The sequence below is a fragment of the Curcuma longa genome, chromosome 4 (assembly GCF_044706935.1).
Source record: "Curcuma longa cultivar G26 ecotype Majalengka, Jawa Barat chromosome 4, ITB_CL_G26_1.1, whole genome shotgun sequence".
NCBI lineage: Eukaryota > Viridiplantae > Streptophyta > Magnoliopsida > Zingiberales > Zingiberaceae > Curcuma > Curcuma longa.
In genome coordinates, this window is record NC_133864.1 from 11,334,182 (window position 1) to 11,351,088 (window position 16,907).

Here is a 16,907-nt window from a genome sequence, read left to right on the forward strand (position 1 = left end):
GTTGGCCACGACAGAGGAGGGTATTGCTCGGCTTCATCGAGATTCGAACCCTTGCCTTTTTCTGCATGTCTGCTTCGTCGTAACCAACTCAGCTATGTCCCGGGGGCTAATTTCAATCCATTATCGACACTATACATCGAAACATCGACGGCACAATACCAAAATAGTATTGTTCCAATCAAAGATCAAAATTTTAGCACAGCTCAACATTTTAAATCTTGATCTAGACATCAATGAACTGATTTCTATTTTATTTTTTTTCAATAAAAAGAATGCTGCAAAGAGAATAGAAAAGGATAATCCAAGCAAATAGAACCAAATGGGATAAATTTCATTTCAGATATCATTTCTTAGCAAGAAAGAAACATCATGGCAATTAGGCAGATCAGATTAATAAAAAAAATAGACCCCATTAAACAATAAAATGTGAGCATTTTTTATTATTATTAATGAGATGTTAATAATATATAATATTTAAACTATAACCTAATAAAAATATTTTAAATAATCACTTAAATATTAATTAAATTTTCATAATTAAATTGTTTGATTATTTTTTTCTCAAAGAATAAATATAATCAATCTTTCAAGTGACATAGTTGATCGGAGATAAATTTTAACCTGGAAAACTTCTCTCTGCATATGGAATTGTAACTATTATAGTTAATAAATTTTTATAGGCCACATAAGTATTCATTTTTTTAAATAATTCAATATATCATGGTGTGTCTGTTTTGTAAATTTTTTTAATCTATTTTTTTTATAACTTATGATTTAAAAGGACTCAATTTCTTTTTTTACCTTCTACATGCTTGGTTTAGCTCTACATGAAAATAGTTTAGGATTTAGAATTCAAGATGTTACTACTTTTTATATATTGCATATAAATACACAAAATTATACGAGGGTATTAGCTCGTGCTTACGCATGATCTAGAAAGACGTGAATACGTGAATACTAACTGAATATCTATTGCATAGGATTCAATTGTCAACAATCCCCTCAAGTCCCCTTCAGATTCTTCATTTTTGTAGCGTAGAAGTCTATTAAATCATTCTCATCTTATAATTTCTTCAATGATTTTTCATATAAACTTTGACGGTATTATACTTATAGATGCTTATGTCCAGGGATAGATGCACGTATGAGCTATCTTGGACTATAGGCCAATGAATCAGACACAAAGTGAAGGTACTGAAATAAAATCAGGTTGGAGTCAAACAAAATCCATCGAGTAAGCGCGGAGATAAAGAGTATGTTGGTCTAAATCGAGATTAACTTGAACTTGATTTAGTTAAGGTATAGCTAAACCAAATTTAATTGGTTAAATCGGTTTAATCAATTTAAAATTAGTTTAAAAAATTTTGAGAAAATCTATTCTCTCCTCTCTTTTATTTTTATTCTCTTCCACGTACACAGTTTTGCTCCCACATCTCACATGCAAGCCTCCACTTGTGGCCACGCCCACTCCTTCCTTGGTCAGGCCCTCACCCCCACATGCGTAGTCGTCAACATGGGCGCCCTTAGACGTAGTTGCAATGGTCATATAGATGTGTCCTCCATGCCAACATACCCTTCCAAGCAATGGTAGAGTCAAAAATTATATTCTACCCGGGCTAAAAAGGCCCCGGGGTTGATACTAGATTGATAGCGGAATTTGACTTGAGAATTTAAAGATGATAAAGTAAGTAGTTGACAACTTAAAATTGTTGGGTTGCAAGGGTGCAAACATAGTCCCACATCTAAAACACATGGAAAAAATCATGGGTTTAAAAGGATGAAAGATATCTTCATTAGTATGAGGCCTTTTGGGGAGAGCCCAAGAACAAAGCCATGAGGGCTTAGGCCCAAAGTGGACAATATCATACCATTGTGGAGATATTTTGATTCCATCGGTACTAACAAGTGATATCAGAGCGAGACCGCTCTTCACCGGAGTAACCGCCGGAAGAGCCATGATCCAGATCTAACCATGTGGGTTGAACCTTAAAAAAACAAAGAAAGTGGTGCTCCCGTGTCTGAATCAAGAGGACCAGACACCAGGTGAGAAGTCCTAGTAGGTCGGGTGGACCGAGAGGCAAAAAGTCCTAGTTGCGGCTAGGTGAGAAGTCCTAATAGGTCGGGTGGACCGAGGGGCAAAAAGTCCTAGTTGTGGCTAGGTGAGAAGTCCTAGTAGGTCGGGTGGACCGAGAGGCAAAAAGCTCCTTTGTTTGAGGGGGGGATTGTTGGGTTGCAAGAGTGCAAGCATAGTCCCACATCTAAAACACATGGAAAAAATCATGAGTTTAAAAGGATGAAAGATATCTCCATTGGTATGAGGCCTTTTGAGGAGAGCCCAAGAACAAAGCCATGAAGGCTTAGGCCCAAAGTGGACAATATCATACTATTGTGAAGATATTTTGATTCCATCGGTACTAACAAAAATGACATCCGAGTGGGGCCTCGGGCTAAAGCTCGGATACATTAATCCATGGCTCCGCCCTTGCTTACAAGTTATGTCGACACCAAAGGCGAGCAACTGTGGATCGATGTCCTATGCAAGACACTCGAGCATGGCTTCGCACCGTACTCGTGGATCGACTACCTCTACCTCACCATTAGCAGCATGCTCTCTAACACTGCATCACTGGCCAAGCCTTCAACCATGACCCCCACATTTCTAACGTCTACAAATTAAATATCATCACCGATAAATTAATTTAATAATTTTATAAATAATGAAAAAAACCATTCGATAAAAATTTTAAATTCGGTGATATATAGAAAAAGACAAGATGGTAACATGCTCGCATGAAGTGAACTCGGACCTCTTCTATGACGGACTCAGCCAACTTGAGATTAGCCCAGTCCATCTCTAATTCCTGGATATGTCCCTGCTTATGTCGTTTCTTTACTTGCAGCTCCTCGTTATTCATCACTTTATTAGTGATCTCTTACTAATTCAATTAACTCGGGAATCTATAATTGATTGGTATAAAGATTATTGTTTATTAAACAAAAGTGTAGTGTTTGATGCCTATGAACACTTAGTATTCAGTTAAATCGTCGTAGATATATTTCTCATGCTTTTATGAATGTCAAATTATTATTATTATCCTCCCGGACATGATATAGTGATAAAGAGTTCAACAAACTACCCAAGCAGTACTCATGGTTTGAATCTCAACTATGATGTACTGTAAGATATTTTCCTCCTCTAATGGGATGAAAAAATCTCGAATACTTAGATTTTAAAAAAATGAATTGTCAAATTATTTTAGTTCCGGAGCTTAAAGCCTCCATTAATAACTTTTTTTTATCAAATTTATTAATGTGATAAAAAGAATTTATATTTTTATTTTATTAATATATATATAATAGATGTTACCCTGCACACCCATCCATAGAACCCCGTAAGCATCTAGTGTTATTTTTTTTAAGATTTAAGATTTAGGATTTAGATGAAAGAAAGTGAAAATTAAAAAAATAAATAAATAACACTAGGTGCTCACAGATGGATGTGCAAGCTAACAAAACATATATATGTGTGTGTGATTTTGATATGCTGGATATCATCTGTGAGCACCAAGTGTAAAAAAATATATATTTTTTTTCTTAGGGTTTAGGCTTTAGGCTATAGGGTTCAGAATTTAGTGTTTAATTTAAAGGAAGTGAAAATAAAAAAATATTTTTTTTCCACTTGATGCTCACGGATAGTGCTAACATTCATATGTGTGTGTGTGACCTAGTTTTGTTTTATGGTGACATCACAACAACTATATCTTCCTCCCACTCCCACCAACTTCAGCTTCAGAGCAACTTGTCAAATCCAAAAATAACGTGACCTTTTTGCTTAATCACAATTGATATGCAAGCCTAAAAAAATTTTAAATAACTCATTAAATCAAATAAATAAATTTAAATATATATAATTAATTTATTAATGTTCACAAATAAATATATAAATTGGTCAGGAATAATATTCATAAATAAACTTATTAATTATGTTTTATTTTTAAATTTATTAACTAATAAAAAATAAAATGTAAAATTTTAATTAACACAATAAAATCTAAATTAAGAATTGAATAATATTTTTAAAAAAATCAAACTCAACTAAACTTAAAAGAAAATCTAAGTTAAAATTGAATAATTATATTCAAATCATTCTAGTTGGACATAGTTTGACATTAAGCCCACGCGTCAAGACTTAATGAATGAACCACTAATTATGAAATTATTGATTTATCTAATTTTTTATTTTTTAAAATTTTTGTCCACATTAGCTGTGATGGAATGTTAAATTACAGCTGGCCTTCTTGTTTTCTCACGTGTGAAACTATTTGTTAAAATGCCCTTCAACGTTTATCATAAGGAATTATGAACAAGTCAAATGAAGAGAAGGATTAAGTCAAATGAATTATTCCAACCCTAAGGATAGATGGTAGATTCATTAGTTTGATTGGTTTGTGATTATCAACAGGTTTAAACCTATCAATTATTTTACTAACTTAAATAATGTGTAACCACTTTCTAAGTAGCTATTACAACTATTTTAAAATAATTTTAAATAACTTAATATGAGTTTGATGAAGTTTCAATGATTTTAACTAAATTAAATAAATTTTGATTAAAATAAAATAATCAAAATTTCATATTGTAATAATTATAAAGTAAATACTATAACAACTCTTACCAGAGTGCATCGTCGTTGACTTCACTGCAGCTTCACGATGGTCAACAGTCAAGCTGCTTCAGCAAGGTCGACCCTCGCCACGCAGCACTTCTCTTCCCATCTCCAGTTGAAATCGTCAACCGCCGCACAGATCGACGCCAGCTCACTGATGACGCCAGCTCCTTGTTTGAAACGGAATCGCCACAAATATTTTTTCTATCGTTATCACGATTGATTCATATCCCCGCTGAAAAGTCTCGGCGAGGCCATTGATTGCTTGGTTTGCGTCTGTGGATTTGCATGCAGATTCTCTGCACCTCCGCTGCTCTCTTCTTCCGCCTCAAGAGCATACAAAATTCGCCAGATGGCGCACGGCGACTCCTCCGGCGACAAATGGCACCTTTTTGGCCCTGCACAGGTCATGCGGGAAGTCAACTCTGTTCCAATCCGCCAATTGAACAGAAAAGTCAACTTCTTCTTACTACGGTAACAGAATTTGTTTCTGCTCTCTCTTTCTTTCTTGGAATTGACCGTCGAACGGGACACCATTTCGTTTTTAAGGTCCGTCCTCGTTTTTTGCTTGGATTGCGGTCATGAGACCGTCGTTTAGCGGCGACTCTGTTCGTCGCCTGGGTCTCCCCTCTCGCGTTCCTCTTCTTCTCTTCCTGGAGGATAGGAGGAGGGGGCTTTAAATAGGGGGGAGAGGAGGTCTGATTTTCCGCCGCCGACGTGAGCTTCTTCGTCGTCGCTGGCGGTGGGTGATGGGGAACTGCTTTGTCCGTGCGTCGACGGCCGAGAATGCCGGCTCCTTGCGCAGCCGCGGCTCTTCTTCGCGTACGCCTTCCAACGGTTTGTTCAATTCCCTCAGTGAGGATTTTGTTTATCGAAGTTCCTGTTAGAGTAGACAAATTTTGCATAAGAATTTCAACCTTTTTCCATCATGCAAATAGACCCATATTAATCACTATTAATCATGTTTAATAATAGTTTTTGATTCTTACCTTACATGAATTCTGTATCTACATGACAGAACCTTCCAAAGTTGTTGCCAGTAGAACAAGCTCATCTTCAGTTCCTTCTTCATCTTTGACAACTTGTTCCACTGCCTCAACTTTTACCATGCCTTCGTATGGTGAAAAAACTTACTCGCAGAGGACCGAGGATGAAATCTTACTTGCCTCGAGCTCAAAGGCCTTCACTTTGAATGAGCTGCAGAGCGCTACAAGAAACTTCCGACCGGATAGTCTCATCGGTGAAGGTGGATTTGGTTGTGTTTACAAAGGTTGGATAGATGAACAAACTCTCACTGCCACGAGGCCCGGCCATGGAATGATGATTGCCATCAAGAAGCTTAAACTTGAGAGTTTTCAGGGCCACAAGGAATGGCTGGTTTGTGCTATGAATTCCAATTACTAACTGCATCATTGACTTTGTTAAGGCTAGTTCATTGAATACTTATGACGACTAGTAATCGCAGACAGAAGTTAACTATCTTGGTCAGCTTCAGCATCCAAATTTGGTCAAGCTGATCGGCTACTGCTCCGAGGGCGAGAATAGACTTCTAGTCTATGAATACATGGCGAAAGGCAGCTTGGAGAACCACCTATTCAAAAGTGCATTTTCTAAACTGAATTATGAGTCTTCCTTTTCCTTGTCACTTGTCAGCTCGATTCATTCTGCGTTGCTTACCTCTGGTTTGATTTGCTTTCTAGGAAGTGCTCAGCCACTAGATTGGGCTACAAGAATCAAAGTTGCAGTCGGTGCGGCAAGGGGGCTCTCATTTCTGCACAATCCAGAGTCTCAAGTAATATACCGAGATGTTAAGGCATCTAACATTCTCCTCGATCAGGTATTTGCGAAGAATCTGCCGGAAGATGCATTCGATAAATTGGGTTGTAGATTTTCCAGCTTATATTGTGTTCATGTGATGTAGGATTTCAATCCTAAGCTTTCAGACTTCGGTCTCGCAAAAGCTGGTCCAACCGGGGATTTAACTCACGTCTCCACTCGGATCATGGGAACTCAAGGATATGCAGCTCCAGAGTATCTTGCAACAGGTCTACTATACTGATCAACTGGACCTTATCGATTAGATAATTAAACAGGTTGAAATAATGCATACCAAATCTGCAGGTAAACTGTCTGCGAAAGCCGATGTCTATAGCTTCGGAGTCGTACTGTTGGAGCTTCTATCAGGACGACAAGCCCTGGACAGAACAAAAGCAGTCTCAGATCAGAATCTGGTGAGCTCTTTGAGACCTTGGTTGAACACGCTAAAACTGCACAGAATCATCGACCCAAAACTGGAAGGTAAATATCCGAAGAAAGCAGCTGATGCTTTTGCGCTGCTTGCTTCGAGGTGCACTGCCGATAGGGCCAAGCTACGACCACCAATGTCCGAAGTCTTGGCAACTCTGGAGCAATTGCAAGATCCTAAGTTTGCAGTCATGCAACCACGGCCTCACGGTGATATGGGGAAAGCTTCAAGTAGCATACCCAAATCACCACTGAGGTGCCATCGTTCGCCTCTTCGACAAACTGGGAATGCCATTTCCAACCGCTATTCAGCCTCTAGATGATCCTGCGGCAAGAAATCAGTACCTGCACTGGAAATCAAGCGAAACAAGATATGTCTAAAACAAGACCTTTACTGCAATTACATATTCAGATTCAGTAAGATACAGGATTATTTACTTTTTGGGACTCTTAAAGAGTTCAGCACACGTTTATGAACAAAGTTTGTTTCAAGAAATCTTATATGTACAACTCATTTTTCAACAAAAAAAAAACTCTATTTTAACCCATCAAATGACTCATTTAATCAAAATCTTATCATATGTAAGCCACATATAGTTTACATCTATTTCATGTGCAAAAGAGTTGCAGGGATCAAGCTTTCTATCAAATCACAAGCTAAAAGAACATTTCAAGGTTTCTATACACAAGTGTTCAAAAATATACAATCCACCATTCATATCATAAGATTTCATTGCGATTCAACTGTCATAATGCTAATGATCTTGCATAGAATGGGAATTTGTAGGAACGACGACAGTTTGATTCAATTCAATACAATTCAATATTGCAATAAATTAAATCCAATATATTCATTAGAAGTCAAACTAAATCATAATAAAACGCAAAAAAAGGATAAAATTTATGATATACATGTCAAGTCAAAGTCATTGATCCACATATTCAAACCTCTTTTTTCTCTCTTAATTGTGTTGATCCTATCAAAAAGAAAATTCTAACAATGCATTATAATCACAAATCTAAACAAATAAAATATAAATATAATATCTTAGAATCCTTCATTTTTTAATAGTACACTTTCATTAAAGATGGCTAATAGGTGACTTACTAAGTATGCAATTAAATTTTGAGTAAAATATAACATACAAAATTATTGTTGGGATATGTTGAGTTAATTGGTTTTGTGAACTAGATATCCATATCCAATTTCAGTCTGTGAATCAAAGCCAAACCAAAATAATCTGATTTTGTGGATTAAAGTGGATACCTAATGGAATGAGATTTTCTCTCATCTCTTATCACAAGACTAACCTTCATCCTTATCAACAATATCAGTCAACTCATTAACTTCATCATAATCAAGTTCATCATCCGTGCAGCCCATATTCGACTTCTGCACATTTAAATAGAGATGATATTCTACAAAAAAAAATATTGATCAACATTTTCCCTTGATAACAAGTCAAGATTGCATACCGAGAAATCCATGCCGTCAAGTTTCATACCCCCAACTGCACAAGCAATTATTAACAAATCATGGAATGGAATTCCAATAACAGAAACACAAACAAATCTATAACTAGGAATAGAATTTCAAAGAAGAGTAATTACGTTTATTTTCTCTCTCACCATCTTCATCAATCCACTTATCCCAATCAACTTTCAAATAAACAGGAGGCTTCCCTTGCTGCTTTAACAACCGGCTCCACCATTTCTTCTCAGTTTTCTTGATGCGATAGCATGTGGTCCTCAAACCGACAGTAGCCTTGCTCTCCTGTAGCCTTTACATGTACCAGTTAAATAACTATTCCTAATACTTACATCTAAATCAACCTTAGCAAACAACTCAAAATCGAGCTCCTACAGAGTGTTCCCTGCCTCAGCAGTTGCAGAAGTAGAAATGGCCCTCTGGCTCCAATGTGAGCTTAACGTCCTTTGCATCAGGCAGTTCCACTGTAACAAACACCACATCAGATCTTCAAGAATAGAAATGCTAGTTCAGAATCATAATTATGACTCTGATTGCTTTTCAACACCAGATGCAGCAAGGTAGAGTGTAGAAATTCAGGTATAATGAGTTCCACAGACAAATATGAGTTTTTTTTCACTGACAGATGTAGATAAATCCACTACGTAATTTCAGTTATTGGAGGGGAAAAAGTCAAATGCTGGTCTAGCAAGCTGCACATCACACCAGGAAATTGCAATTTGCTACCAAAGTCTTATCCTAAACCAGATGACATAAATAACCACCGTAAACAACAAACAAGCACTGAGCTCATGACAATTAAATTGTAATTTGTTATATAGAATTGAAGTTTCTTGAAACTTTTCTGCCAAAAAGTCAGATTTTTTTCTTCCAAAAGTCTAGCAAGGAAATTAGACAAATCGTTAAAGAAAAGTCTACATTAACAATTGTAACATGTAGTGACACCGTCGTCAATACGACAAGCTCTGTGATCCCCAAAAAATCTACCAACTCTAGAAATCACACTACGTAAAGAAGTATTAGCATACTGGCGAATAACTGTAATCATTAAACTCAAGAAAGAATCGAACATCGCACAAATTAGCCAATTCTTCAAAGCGTGTCATCGATTAAAAAAACCAAAAGCCCTAACTCGAAAACGGAAATCAACGTAAGCAAAAATGGAGCAAGGATCGTACTGAGCAATCTAACAAACAAGCGACTGTTGATGAAAAATTCCTCAACGGTTATACAAACAAACTGAACACTAGCACAGGATGAAATGAAGAAGATGTACAAAAAAAGTCAGACGAGTGGTAATTTATAGTGACTACAGCGTGAATCCGGAGAGATGACTTACCTCGTCCTCGCAAGGAGGGATGGACGGTGGCCGCGAGAAAAGGGAGGGAGTTTTGGCGGAGTAGAAGGCGAAATCTAGCACGAGAGCAGAGAGCAGAGAGCGGAGAGCAGTGTAGAAGCTTCGAGAACTATTACCTGCTTCATCAGAAAATCTCAGCCTTCCATTAACTCAGTAGTCAATCCCTACCTCTATATAATGCTCGGCTTGGACGGTTTTCCCGCCCTCTGATCCGCTATATGAAAACCCTAACCCTAGCGGAGAAGGAGGCGAGCCACCGGGCTCCGCCGCAATGACGACCCCCCCCCCCCCCCCCCCCCCCCCCCCCCCCCCCCCCCCCACCCCAACCCCCCAACCACTCAAGAAAAATCGGAAGAAGAGGGGCCACGTCAGCGCCGGCCATGGCAGCGTCGGGAAGCACCGAAAGCACCCCGGTGGTCGCGGAAACGCCGGAGGCATGCGCCATCACCGCATCCTCTTCGACAAGGACCGCCCGGGGTACTTCGGCAAGGTCGGCATGCGCCACTTCCACCTCCTCCGCAACAAGTACCACTGCCCCATCGTCAACGTCGATCGCCTCTGGTCGCTCGTCCCCGACGACGTCAAGGACGCCGCCTCCAAGGATGGCCGCGGCGCCAATGCCCCACTCATGGACGTCACTCAATTTGGCTACTTCAAGGTCCTCGGCAAAGGGAAGTTGCCGCCGGAATGCCCCATCGCGGTCACGGCCAAGCTCATCTCGAAGATCGCCGAGAAGAAGATCAAGGCTGCTGGCGGCGCCGTCGTGCTCACTGCTTGATCCTGTCGGTCAGTTCCATTTCTCGAGTTGCGATTTACTTCGCTCTTGGATTTCCATTTTGCCCGATCCCAAAAGTATGTTCGTGCAATTTTCTCGCTCATCTTTGGACGATCATTCTACGTAATGAAAACTTCCAGTAATTCAAAACACCTTCCATTGCATTACAAATCTACACTCTTCTTCCACTGAAGACCAATCTTTGAAAAGAGACTCAAGTTTGAACAAAATCAATAAGTAAAAGCACAAGTTTTGAACTCTATCTAGCACATGAACAATTTCAAGGCTCAATAAACATACATTGGCACATTTCTTCGCCATGAAATAGCTCTCTGGATTTTGAGAAATGCACTGTTTTCACGGAGTAGTCTCAGTTTTACCAAGCTCACTTGGTGGAGGAAGAAGCAGGGCGAGTCTCTGTTTGCATCGTTGAATCCTCCGAAGTCGCTCTTTCCGCATTCTGCTTAAGATTAAGAACATTCCTTAGTAAAAGTTTTTTGCAATATTTATTTTCTAGAGAAACAAAATATGTGTTTCTTCAAGAAAAAAAATAAATCGATCAATAAATAGGAAACAATTAATTTATATTAAAAGCTGATTTGGGTGAAACTGGCTACAATTTTGACAGAATTTTTATATTACCTGTTATAAAATGTTTCATCAAAATTATTATACATAGAATATTATTTATATCAAAATATTTTTTTTATCAATTTAATCAAAATTATTTAAACTTTATTAAATTCATTTTAACATGATTAAAATCATTGTAAATTTTTTGCAACAACTATTTGATAGCTATTATAACAACTATCTAGATAATTGCTACAATTATTACCAACTACCTTAGTACCTATACAACTAATAGAGCATTGTAAAAGCTATTTAATAGTTATTATAAAAAATTTAAAATGATATTAACCAAATTAAAATAATTTTAATCAAGTTGATAAAAAATATTTTAAGATATATAGTCATTTTGATTAGAATAAAATATTATATTTTATCATGTTATAGCCACTATTGAGTAGTTACTTATAAGTTGTAACAACTATCCTATAATTACTATAAGGTGTAGTAACTATTAGTAATTGTTATAATAAAGTTGAAAGTAATGATATTCTTAAGAAAAAATATATGATGAGATATCCATTTAATTATGTTTAAAAAAGAAATGCTCATTTGATAATTCGTTGAATGTAAGAAGTCTTTTTAATTTTTGCCCAAAAATATAATATATATATATCATGAACATACCGTGCCCGGACACTTTTGGCATGTTTTACATGTCTCTGTAGCAAATCTTCCATAGGTAACTCCTCGATAGAGCCACTAAGCTGCAAATTTAATTTACATGTCAGTAAAAGTTTGCTTTTTCATACTACAATTCTATCATTCTGGTCATCAGCATAGAAAACCATCAAGTTATTAAGCAAATGATGGTGAGCAATAAAAGCACCTAGAAAAAAAAAGAACAAACGAATTAGAAATTAGTATTAGTACTTGAAATTGGTCTTCATTTTTACTGTTTTAGATTTTAGTTAAGAGTGCAAGTCGACAATCCTGGTACTTAACATAGCTTGTATGGCATTGTAAATGGTCCTCTGATTTAAAACAAATAAAGATTGTAGTTAACCAAAGTTCATTGAGATACACTGTACAGGCATAATAAGATAGGATGACAAACAAATTGAAACAATTTGTCAGCATATTCACAATGATCTGTCTAGCAAAGAACAAATGGTAAATCATTGCTCAAATGGAGGTTGTTGAATGTGATTCAATTGAACTTTATATGATAAATAAAATTTTATTTAATTTCTTTTATACCTCACGCATTCAACTTTGATGCATTATGCAATCTTGTTGTTTTTAACATGTTCATACCTTTACATATTTCCTCTCATTTTCTTACCAATAAAAGTTACATCAAACTGCTATGGTATAATATTTCATCTTATTAAATTTCTTTTGGTAAACCCCTAGATCCATGTCATTCTAATGTCTGATGTACCATTTTTCTGTTGTGTTGTTTCCTATCTGTTGAATACTTTGAATCAAAGGATAACATTTTCAAGTTTTTTAGTAACTGGAGAAATATACCTCGTCCTCCTTGGCATCGTCAGCTTCAGTATCATTTTCATGTTGCGAATTCACTTCAGAATCAACCATAGAGGCAGGCAAAGGCCTTGGAAGAAGCTTCTCAGCATCTCCAAAGTTTGTCTGTAAACAAAGAGAGAGAAGTTGCAAATGCTTGGCAAACTGTATCAATCCAATGCACCTTGATGGATTCTAACAACCAACCTATTCACTCGTTATAATAGAATTTTGATTTTTTCTAAAGCTGTCAGTCTTTTACATGAGATCAAAAATAAACAAATTCACAAACTACACAAGAGAGATCCTTTTGGAGAGTATGGCCAATGGGTATTAAGACGAAAACTCGACAAAAAATGATAAAATGGCCATCAAGTTATAAACTACTTATCAGGATAATTTTTATAATTTCAAGCATAGAAGCTCCAAATGGCAAATGCACAAACAGAAAAATGATAGGATAAAGTTTTTGTTAATACAGGAGATTACCCAAACCTGAATTTCAAGAGGCTGACCATTCTGCACCCATGATCGGCAAAGAGAATAAAGGGAGGATGAGCAACCATCCAGTAATTTGACCTTAAAGAGACAAAATTAGCCATCATCAGTGATGAGGTCTAGAATTACTGCATAGCCCAATTCACTATAATACATTTCATCAAATCAACTACTGCCAATTATGAATTTAATATACATCACATCTAGCATAATTGATCAAAAAAGCAAAGTTCTAAAAAATATTAATAATATAACTTCCATGGAAGCGCCAGGTCAACACAACCTCCATTGTAATTGTTAATCTTATATCCAATAACCTATTGGCCATGCATCAAACATCCAAGAGCAAGAAATACTTAGCTATAAATGTCCAACATTTTGCAAAAGTTTTGAGTATTACTTAATTAATCATCAAATATATAATGACTGATTTTATTATGAAACTGGAATAAAAACTAAAATAGAAATGTGAAACCCATAAGGAAATACGTTGTGCAAAGTGCAACACTATAATTGTAACATTCATCATTCATGTTCCACCAAACTTATTCTATTGACTAAGGTTTTTATCACCTTTCAAACCTAGATATTTGCTATAACTCTTCCCATGGAAGAACATGTTATAACTTATAGCATACAAATTGTATTTTTATGCACTTAAAACATGGGAAACATGATGATTTCACTTAAAAGGCTTAATCCATATGCCTAAGGTACTTAATAGTTTTTTATTTCTATTTGACACAGCATATCCTTCAACATATGATGACATTAGGTTTACATATTCACTCAACCCAACTGACTATTTACTCCTATGCAAATAGTTATCCGACTAGAGTCGATACCAGGTCTGTTTCTTAAGAAGTTACCAATGGCACGCCACAATTCTAATATAGTAACACTAATACAAAAAATTAAAAAGGAATCCAACAGAGTTTGATATAGAAACATAGCCACAAAGATAAATATGAAATTGTGTCTAAATTCCTCTTCTACAACATAGCAAACAAATTTTTTAAAAAAAACGTGTCCAATGCCAATGCTTACTTTACGATCATTAATCACCACAGTATCATCTTCCCTGTTCCTTTCCCTGCACAGCTCGTTCTGATCGGTGTTAGGAAAAAGAAAAGCATGGGGAAGTTAAACTAAATCATGCAAATAGTCATTTACCTCTTCCTAAAATTCTTGTCGTCTGATGCTGAAGACACTGAAGGATGTGGCGTAACCTGGGGAGTAAGTTTAAGAGCATGACTGGTGTGGTAAAGATCAGAGTTCAATCTAGTGTAGCATGTTCTGATTGAGATAAAACAACAAACGAAAGTATGAAATTATAATAAAAATGAACCTTTGGATGAGCCCCTGACCGAACGGTCTTAGTAGGGCCGGTGGGAGCGACGACAGTCCGGGGGACCATCAACGGAGACAACGGTGCCGTAGGCGGCCTCAAATGGTGGACGGGCAGTTGCATCTGTGTGACCATCGGATCGGCGGGGCCGTACACGAAGGGCCTCGCTTGAGGAGCGGCAGCAAACGCCATGACGGCGGCCGCTGCCTGCGAGGGGCGAACGGAGGGGAGCCTGGGGAAGGCAGCGCGGTGTTGGTATAGGAAGCTCTGGGTGGGAGGGGGAGGGGGAGGGGGAGGGTTCAGGGGTTTGCCGAGGAGGGGCTGGGGAGAGAAGAGTGGAGGAGGGCGGAGGGTCGGGGAGGCGTAGGGACGCGGTTGAGGCAGGGGATGGGAGGAGGAGGACGGTGGATCGGGGGCGGGCGGCGCCGCGGAGGCAGCGGCGGTGGCGGCGGAGGAGGTCGGGGAGGCCATGGCGGGCAGATTTGCAGATTTGGGGGAAGAAGAGAGAGAGAGAGAGAGAGAGAGAGACGGCCCGAGAATTCAAGGACGGTTCAAAAAAATAGATATTTAAATACATATGAATTCTCAGTCTTTAAATATAATTTTTAAATTTTTTATAAAATTAAAAGAGCCGTTTTTTTATTTAATTTTATATAAAACGTATTTTTTAAATTTTCTATCAATTTATTATTATTTTATATTAAATTTGAGTTAGACGTCAAGTTAATAATAATGATCATAATTAACCGAATTATGTTGTCTTAAATTTAGTTACTTTTTTAATGAAAATAGATTTGTCAACTAATTTGCCACGTAAATAAGTAAATAAAAAACATGCGTGTGATGATTATAGTTTCTTAATTTATCATTAACCCCATGCATTATATTAATCTTCCCCAAATAATATGTTTGGTATATATCAACAATATATTAGAGTTTATAATTATTGTGTTTTTATGTCTTTCATAAAAAAAAAGATAAAGAATTGAGTGGGGAAGGGATTGTTTATGTAGATTTCATTGAAAAATTCACCCAAATATTTTGGTGGATAATGACACAATGATTAGGGAAATAAAAGATGGAAATTGATGATAATTAAGCTCATGATTTTGGAGCACAATGCGGTGATAAGACGCAAGGATGATTCACATGTAACAAGAGTTTAAATTTCATGTTGGATATTTTTTAAATGTCCGAGGAGTCTGAATCATTAGTGAGGATGTCATATCTGTGGGGTCTAAATCGTCCACCTCTAAAATAATCTATATTAATAATAATAAATGATTAAAAAAAATTAAGATATTTAATTTATTAAAATCAATATTTCTATTTGATTTTGTATTCAATCTATAATGAAATATATATTAAGAATTTTGAATGAATTATCAATATCATTATAAAAAAGATCGATACTGTGAAAGCAATAGATTTGATACAAATATGTAAACACTAACTTCAACATATAAGAGATGATGATTAAAATTTATTCTTCAAAAATATTTAATGTTTTATTAATAATATTATATTAATGTTATACTTGCATTGTAGGTTTTGATGAAGTTTAAATAGATTTGAATGAGTATTTTGATTAAAATAAAATAATTAAATTTTATATTAGAGTAATTATAAAGTAGCTATTTAGTATAAAATATACGACGATCCATCTTTTTAATTTTATTTAAAAAAAAAAGAGACGAGCTTGTAATTTTTATCCAACTTTATTTCACTAAGTAAGAGATTTAAAATTCTTAAAATGGCATTATAATGTTTTTTATTTGATGATAAAACAACGATGTGATAGACTATCGGCTCTAACAAGGAAGAAATAATTTAAAACTAAATAAAATTTAAAATTTTTGAATATTTATTAAATGATAAAGGGTAATTTCGTATCAAAATGGATAAAATAAAATTTCCTCTCAAATTTGTTAGGGTAAAAATTTAAAAAGAACTTCTATTTTTATTAAATTCAATATAAAACATATCAAAAGATATATCATTTATATATAAAAAATCTTAAATTATCTATTTTAAAATTGAAGCAATTTTAACTAAATTATTTTAATATATAATAGTTTTTAATTAAAATTAGATCATTTAAATAAATATAGTTTTTTAACAATTAAAATAAAATATTTATTAATATTTTTGATAGAAAATTAAAATAACACTACTAATTATACATATGTTAAGATTGAAACATTCCTTTGTGATTGTGATGCATCTTAATTAAAGTTATTCTAAAACAATATAATTTTTTATTATTGGTTAAAAATGCTCCAAAGGAATGTACAAAGGGGTTTTCAGTTATAAAATTATAAAGGGAGTATTATTTTAATAAATATAAAAAGTGGGTAGTTAGATATGTTTAAAAAAAAAGATTCTGCCTATTTTTTAAATATAGGTATCTTTTATAGAATAAAAATAAAATAA

At 35.7% G+C, this 16,907-nt stretch overlaps 3 protein-coding genes, 1 long non-coding RNA gene and 1 pseudogene across 6 annotated transcripts; 2 read left to right on the top strand and 3 right to left on the bottom strand.

The window, feature by feature from the left end:
- Window positions 1-4,987: 4,987 nt before the first annotated feature.
- LOC141826384 (uncharacterized) lies at window positions 4,988-5,726 on the bottom strand. Its single transcript, XR_012601637.1, has 3 exons — window positions 5,656-5,726; window positions 5,137-5,546; window positions 4,988-5,064 (listed from the first exon to the last, which is right to left on the bottom strand). It is a non-coding gene; the product is annotated as an uncharacterized LOC141826384 (long non-coding RNA).
- LOC141826381 (putative serine/threonine-protein kinase PBL18) lies at window positions 5,387-7,463 on the top strand. Of its 2 annotated transcripts, none has more exons than XM_074713620.1 (6): window positions 5,387-5,503; window positions 5,685-6,043; window positions 6,132-6,267; window positions 6,367-6,503; window positions 6,588-6,711; window positions 6,788-7,463. In XM_074713620.1, the coding sequence occupies exons 1-6, from the start codon at window positions 5,416-5,418 to the stop codon at window positions 7,231-7,233; spliced, it is 1,290 nt and encodes a 429-aa protein (XP_074569721.1). In that variant the 5' UTR covers window positions 5,387-5,415; the 3' UTR covers window positions 7,234-7,463. The 2 variants fall into 2 exon arrangements, with proteins under 2 accessions (XP_074569721.1, XP_074569722.1); XM_074713621.1 differs by having other exon boundaries at window positions 5,390-5,488.
- Window positions 7,464-8,118: 655 nt separating this feature from the next.
- LOC141827075 (co-chaperone protein p23-1-like) lies at window positions 8,119-8,851 on the bottom strand (annotated as a pseudogene).
- A 1,261-nt stretch (window positions 8,852-10,112) lies between these two features.
- LOC141826383 (large ribosomal subunit protein uL15y-like) lies at window positions 10,113-12,705 on the top strand. Its single transcript, XM_074713624.1, has 2 exons — window positions 10,113-10,542; window positions 12,618-12,705. Exon 1 carries the CDS (start codon window positions 10,193-10,195, stop codon window positions 10,532-10,534), a length of 342 nt encoding a protein of 113 aa, XP_074569725.1. The 5' UTR covers window positions 10,113-10,192; the 3' UTR covers window positions 10,535-10,542; window positions 12,618-12,705.
- LOC141826382 (uncharacterized) lies at window positions 10,833-14,969 on the bottom strand. 2 transcript variants are annotated; one of them, XM_074713623.1, is made up of 7 exons: window positions 14,475-14,969; window positions 14,300-14,355; window positions 14,174-14,219; window positions 13,124-13,207; window positions 12,635-12,754; window positions 11,789-11,868; window positions 10,833-10,991 (listed from the first exon to the last, which is right to left on the bottom strand). In XM_074713623.1, exons 1-7 carry the CDS (start codon window positions 14,943-14,945, stop codon window positions 10,889-10,891), a joined length of 960 nt encoding a protein of 319 aa, XP_074569724.1. In that variant the 5' UTR covers window positions 14,946-14,969; the 3' UTR covers window positions 10,833-10,888. The 2 variants fall into 2 exon arrangements, with proteins under 2 accessions (XP_074569724.1, XP_074569723.1); XM_074713622.1 differs by having other exon boundaries at window positions 13,118-13,207.
- Between the last annotated feature and the right edge of the window lie 1,938 nt (window positions 14,970-16,907).

What these genes read in the sequence shown, in the direction of transcription:
- LOC141826381 (XM_074713620.1), top strand. Translation starts at nt 5,416, where the DNA reads ATGGGGAACTGCTTTGTCCGTGCGTCGACGGCCGAGAATGCCGGCTCC. An exon ending in GGAGAACCACCTATTCAAAA is followed by an intron (nt 6,268 to 6,366) that starts GTGCATTTTCTA and finishes TTTGCTTTCTAG; the next exon opens with GAAGTGCTCAGCCACTAGAT. An exon ending in TCCAGAGTATCTTGCAACAG is followed by an intron (nt 6,712 to 6,787) that starts GTCTACTATACT and finishes CCAAATCTGCAG; the next exon opens with GTAAACTGTCTGCGAAAGCC.
- LOC141826383 (XM_074713624.1), top strand. Translation starts at nt 10,193, where the DNA reads ATGCGCCATCACCGCATCCTCTTCGACAAGGACCGCCCGGGGTACTTC.
- LOC141826382 (XM_074713622.1), bottom strand. Translation starts at nt 14,945, where the DNA reads ATGGCCTCCCCGACCTCCTCCGCCGCCACCGCCGCTGCCTCCGCGGCG. An exon ending in GACAAGAATTTTAGGAAGAG is followed by an intron (nt 14,220 to 14,299) that starts GTAAATGACTAT and finishes CGAGCTGTGCAG; the next exon opens with GGAAAGGAACAGGGAAGATG. An exon ending in CTCTTGAAATTCAGGTTTGG is followed by an intron (nt 12,755 to 13,117) that starts GTAATCTCCTGT and finishes CTTTGTTTACAG; the next exon opens with ACAAACTTTGGAGATGCTGA.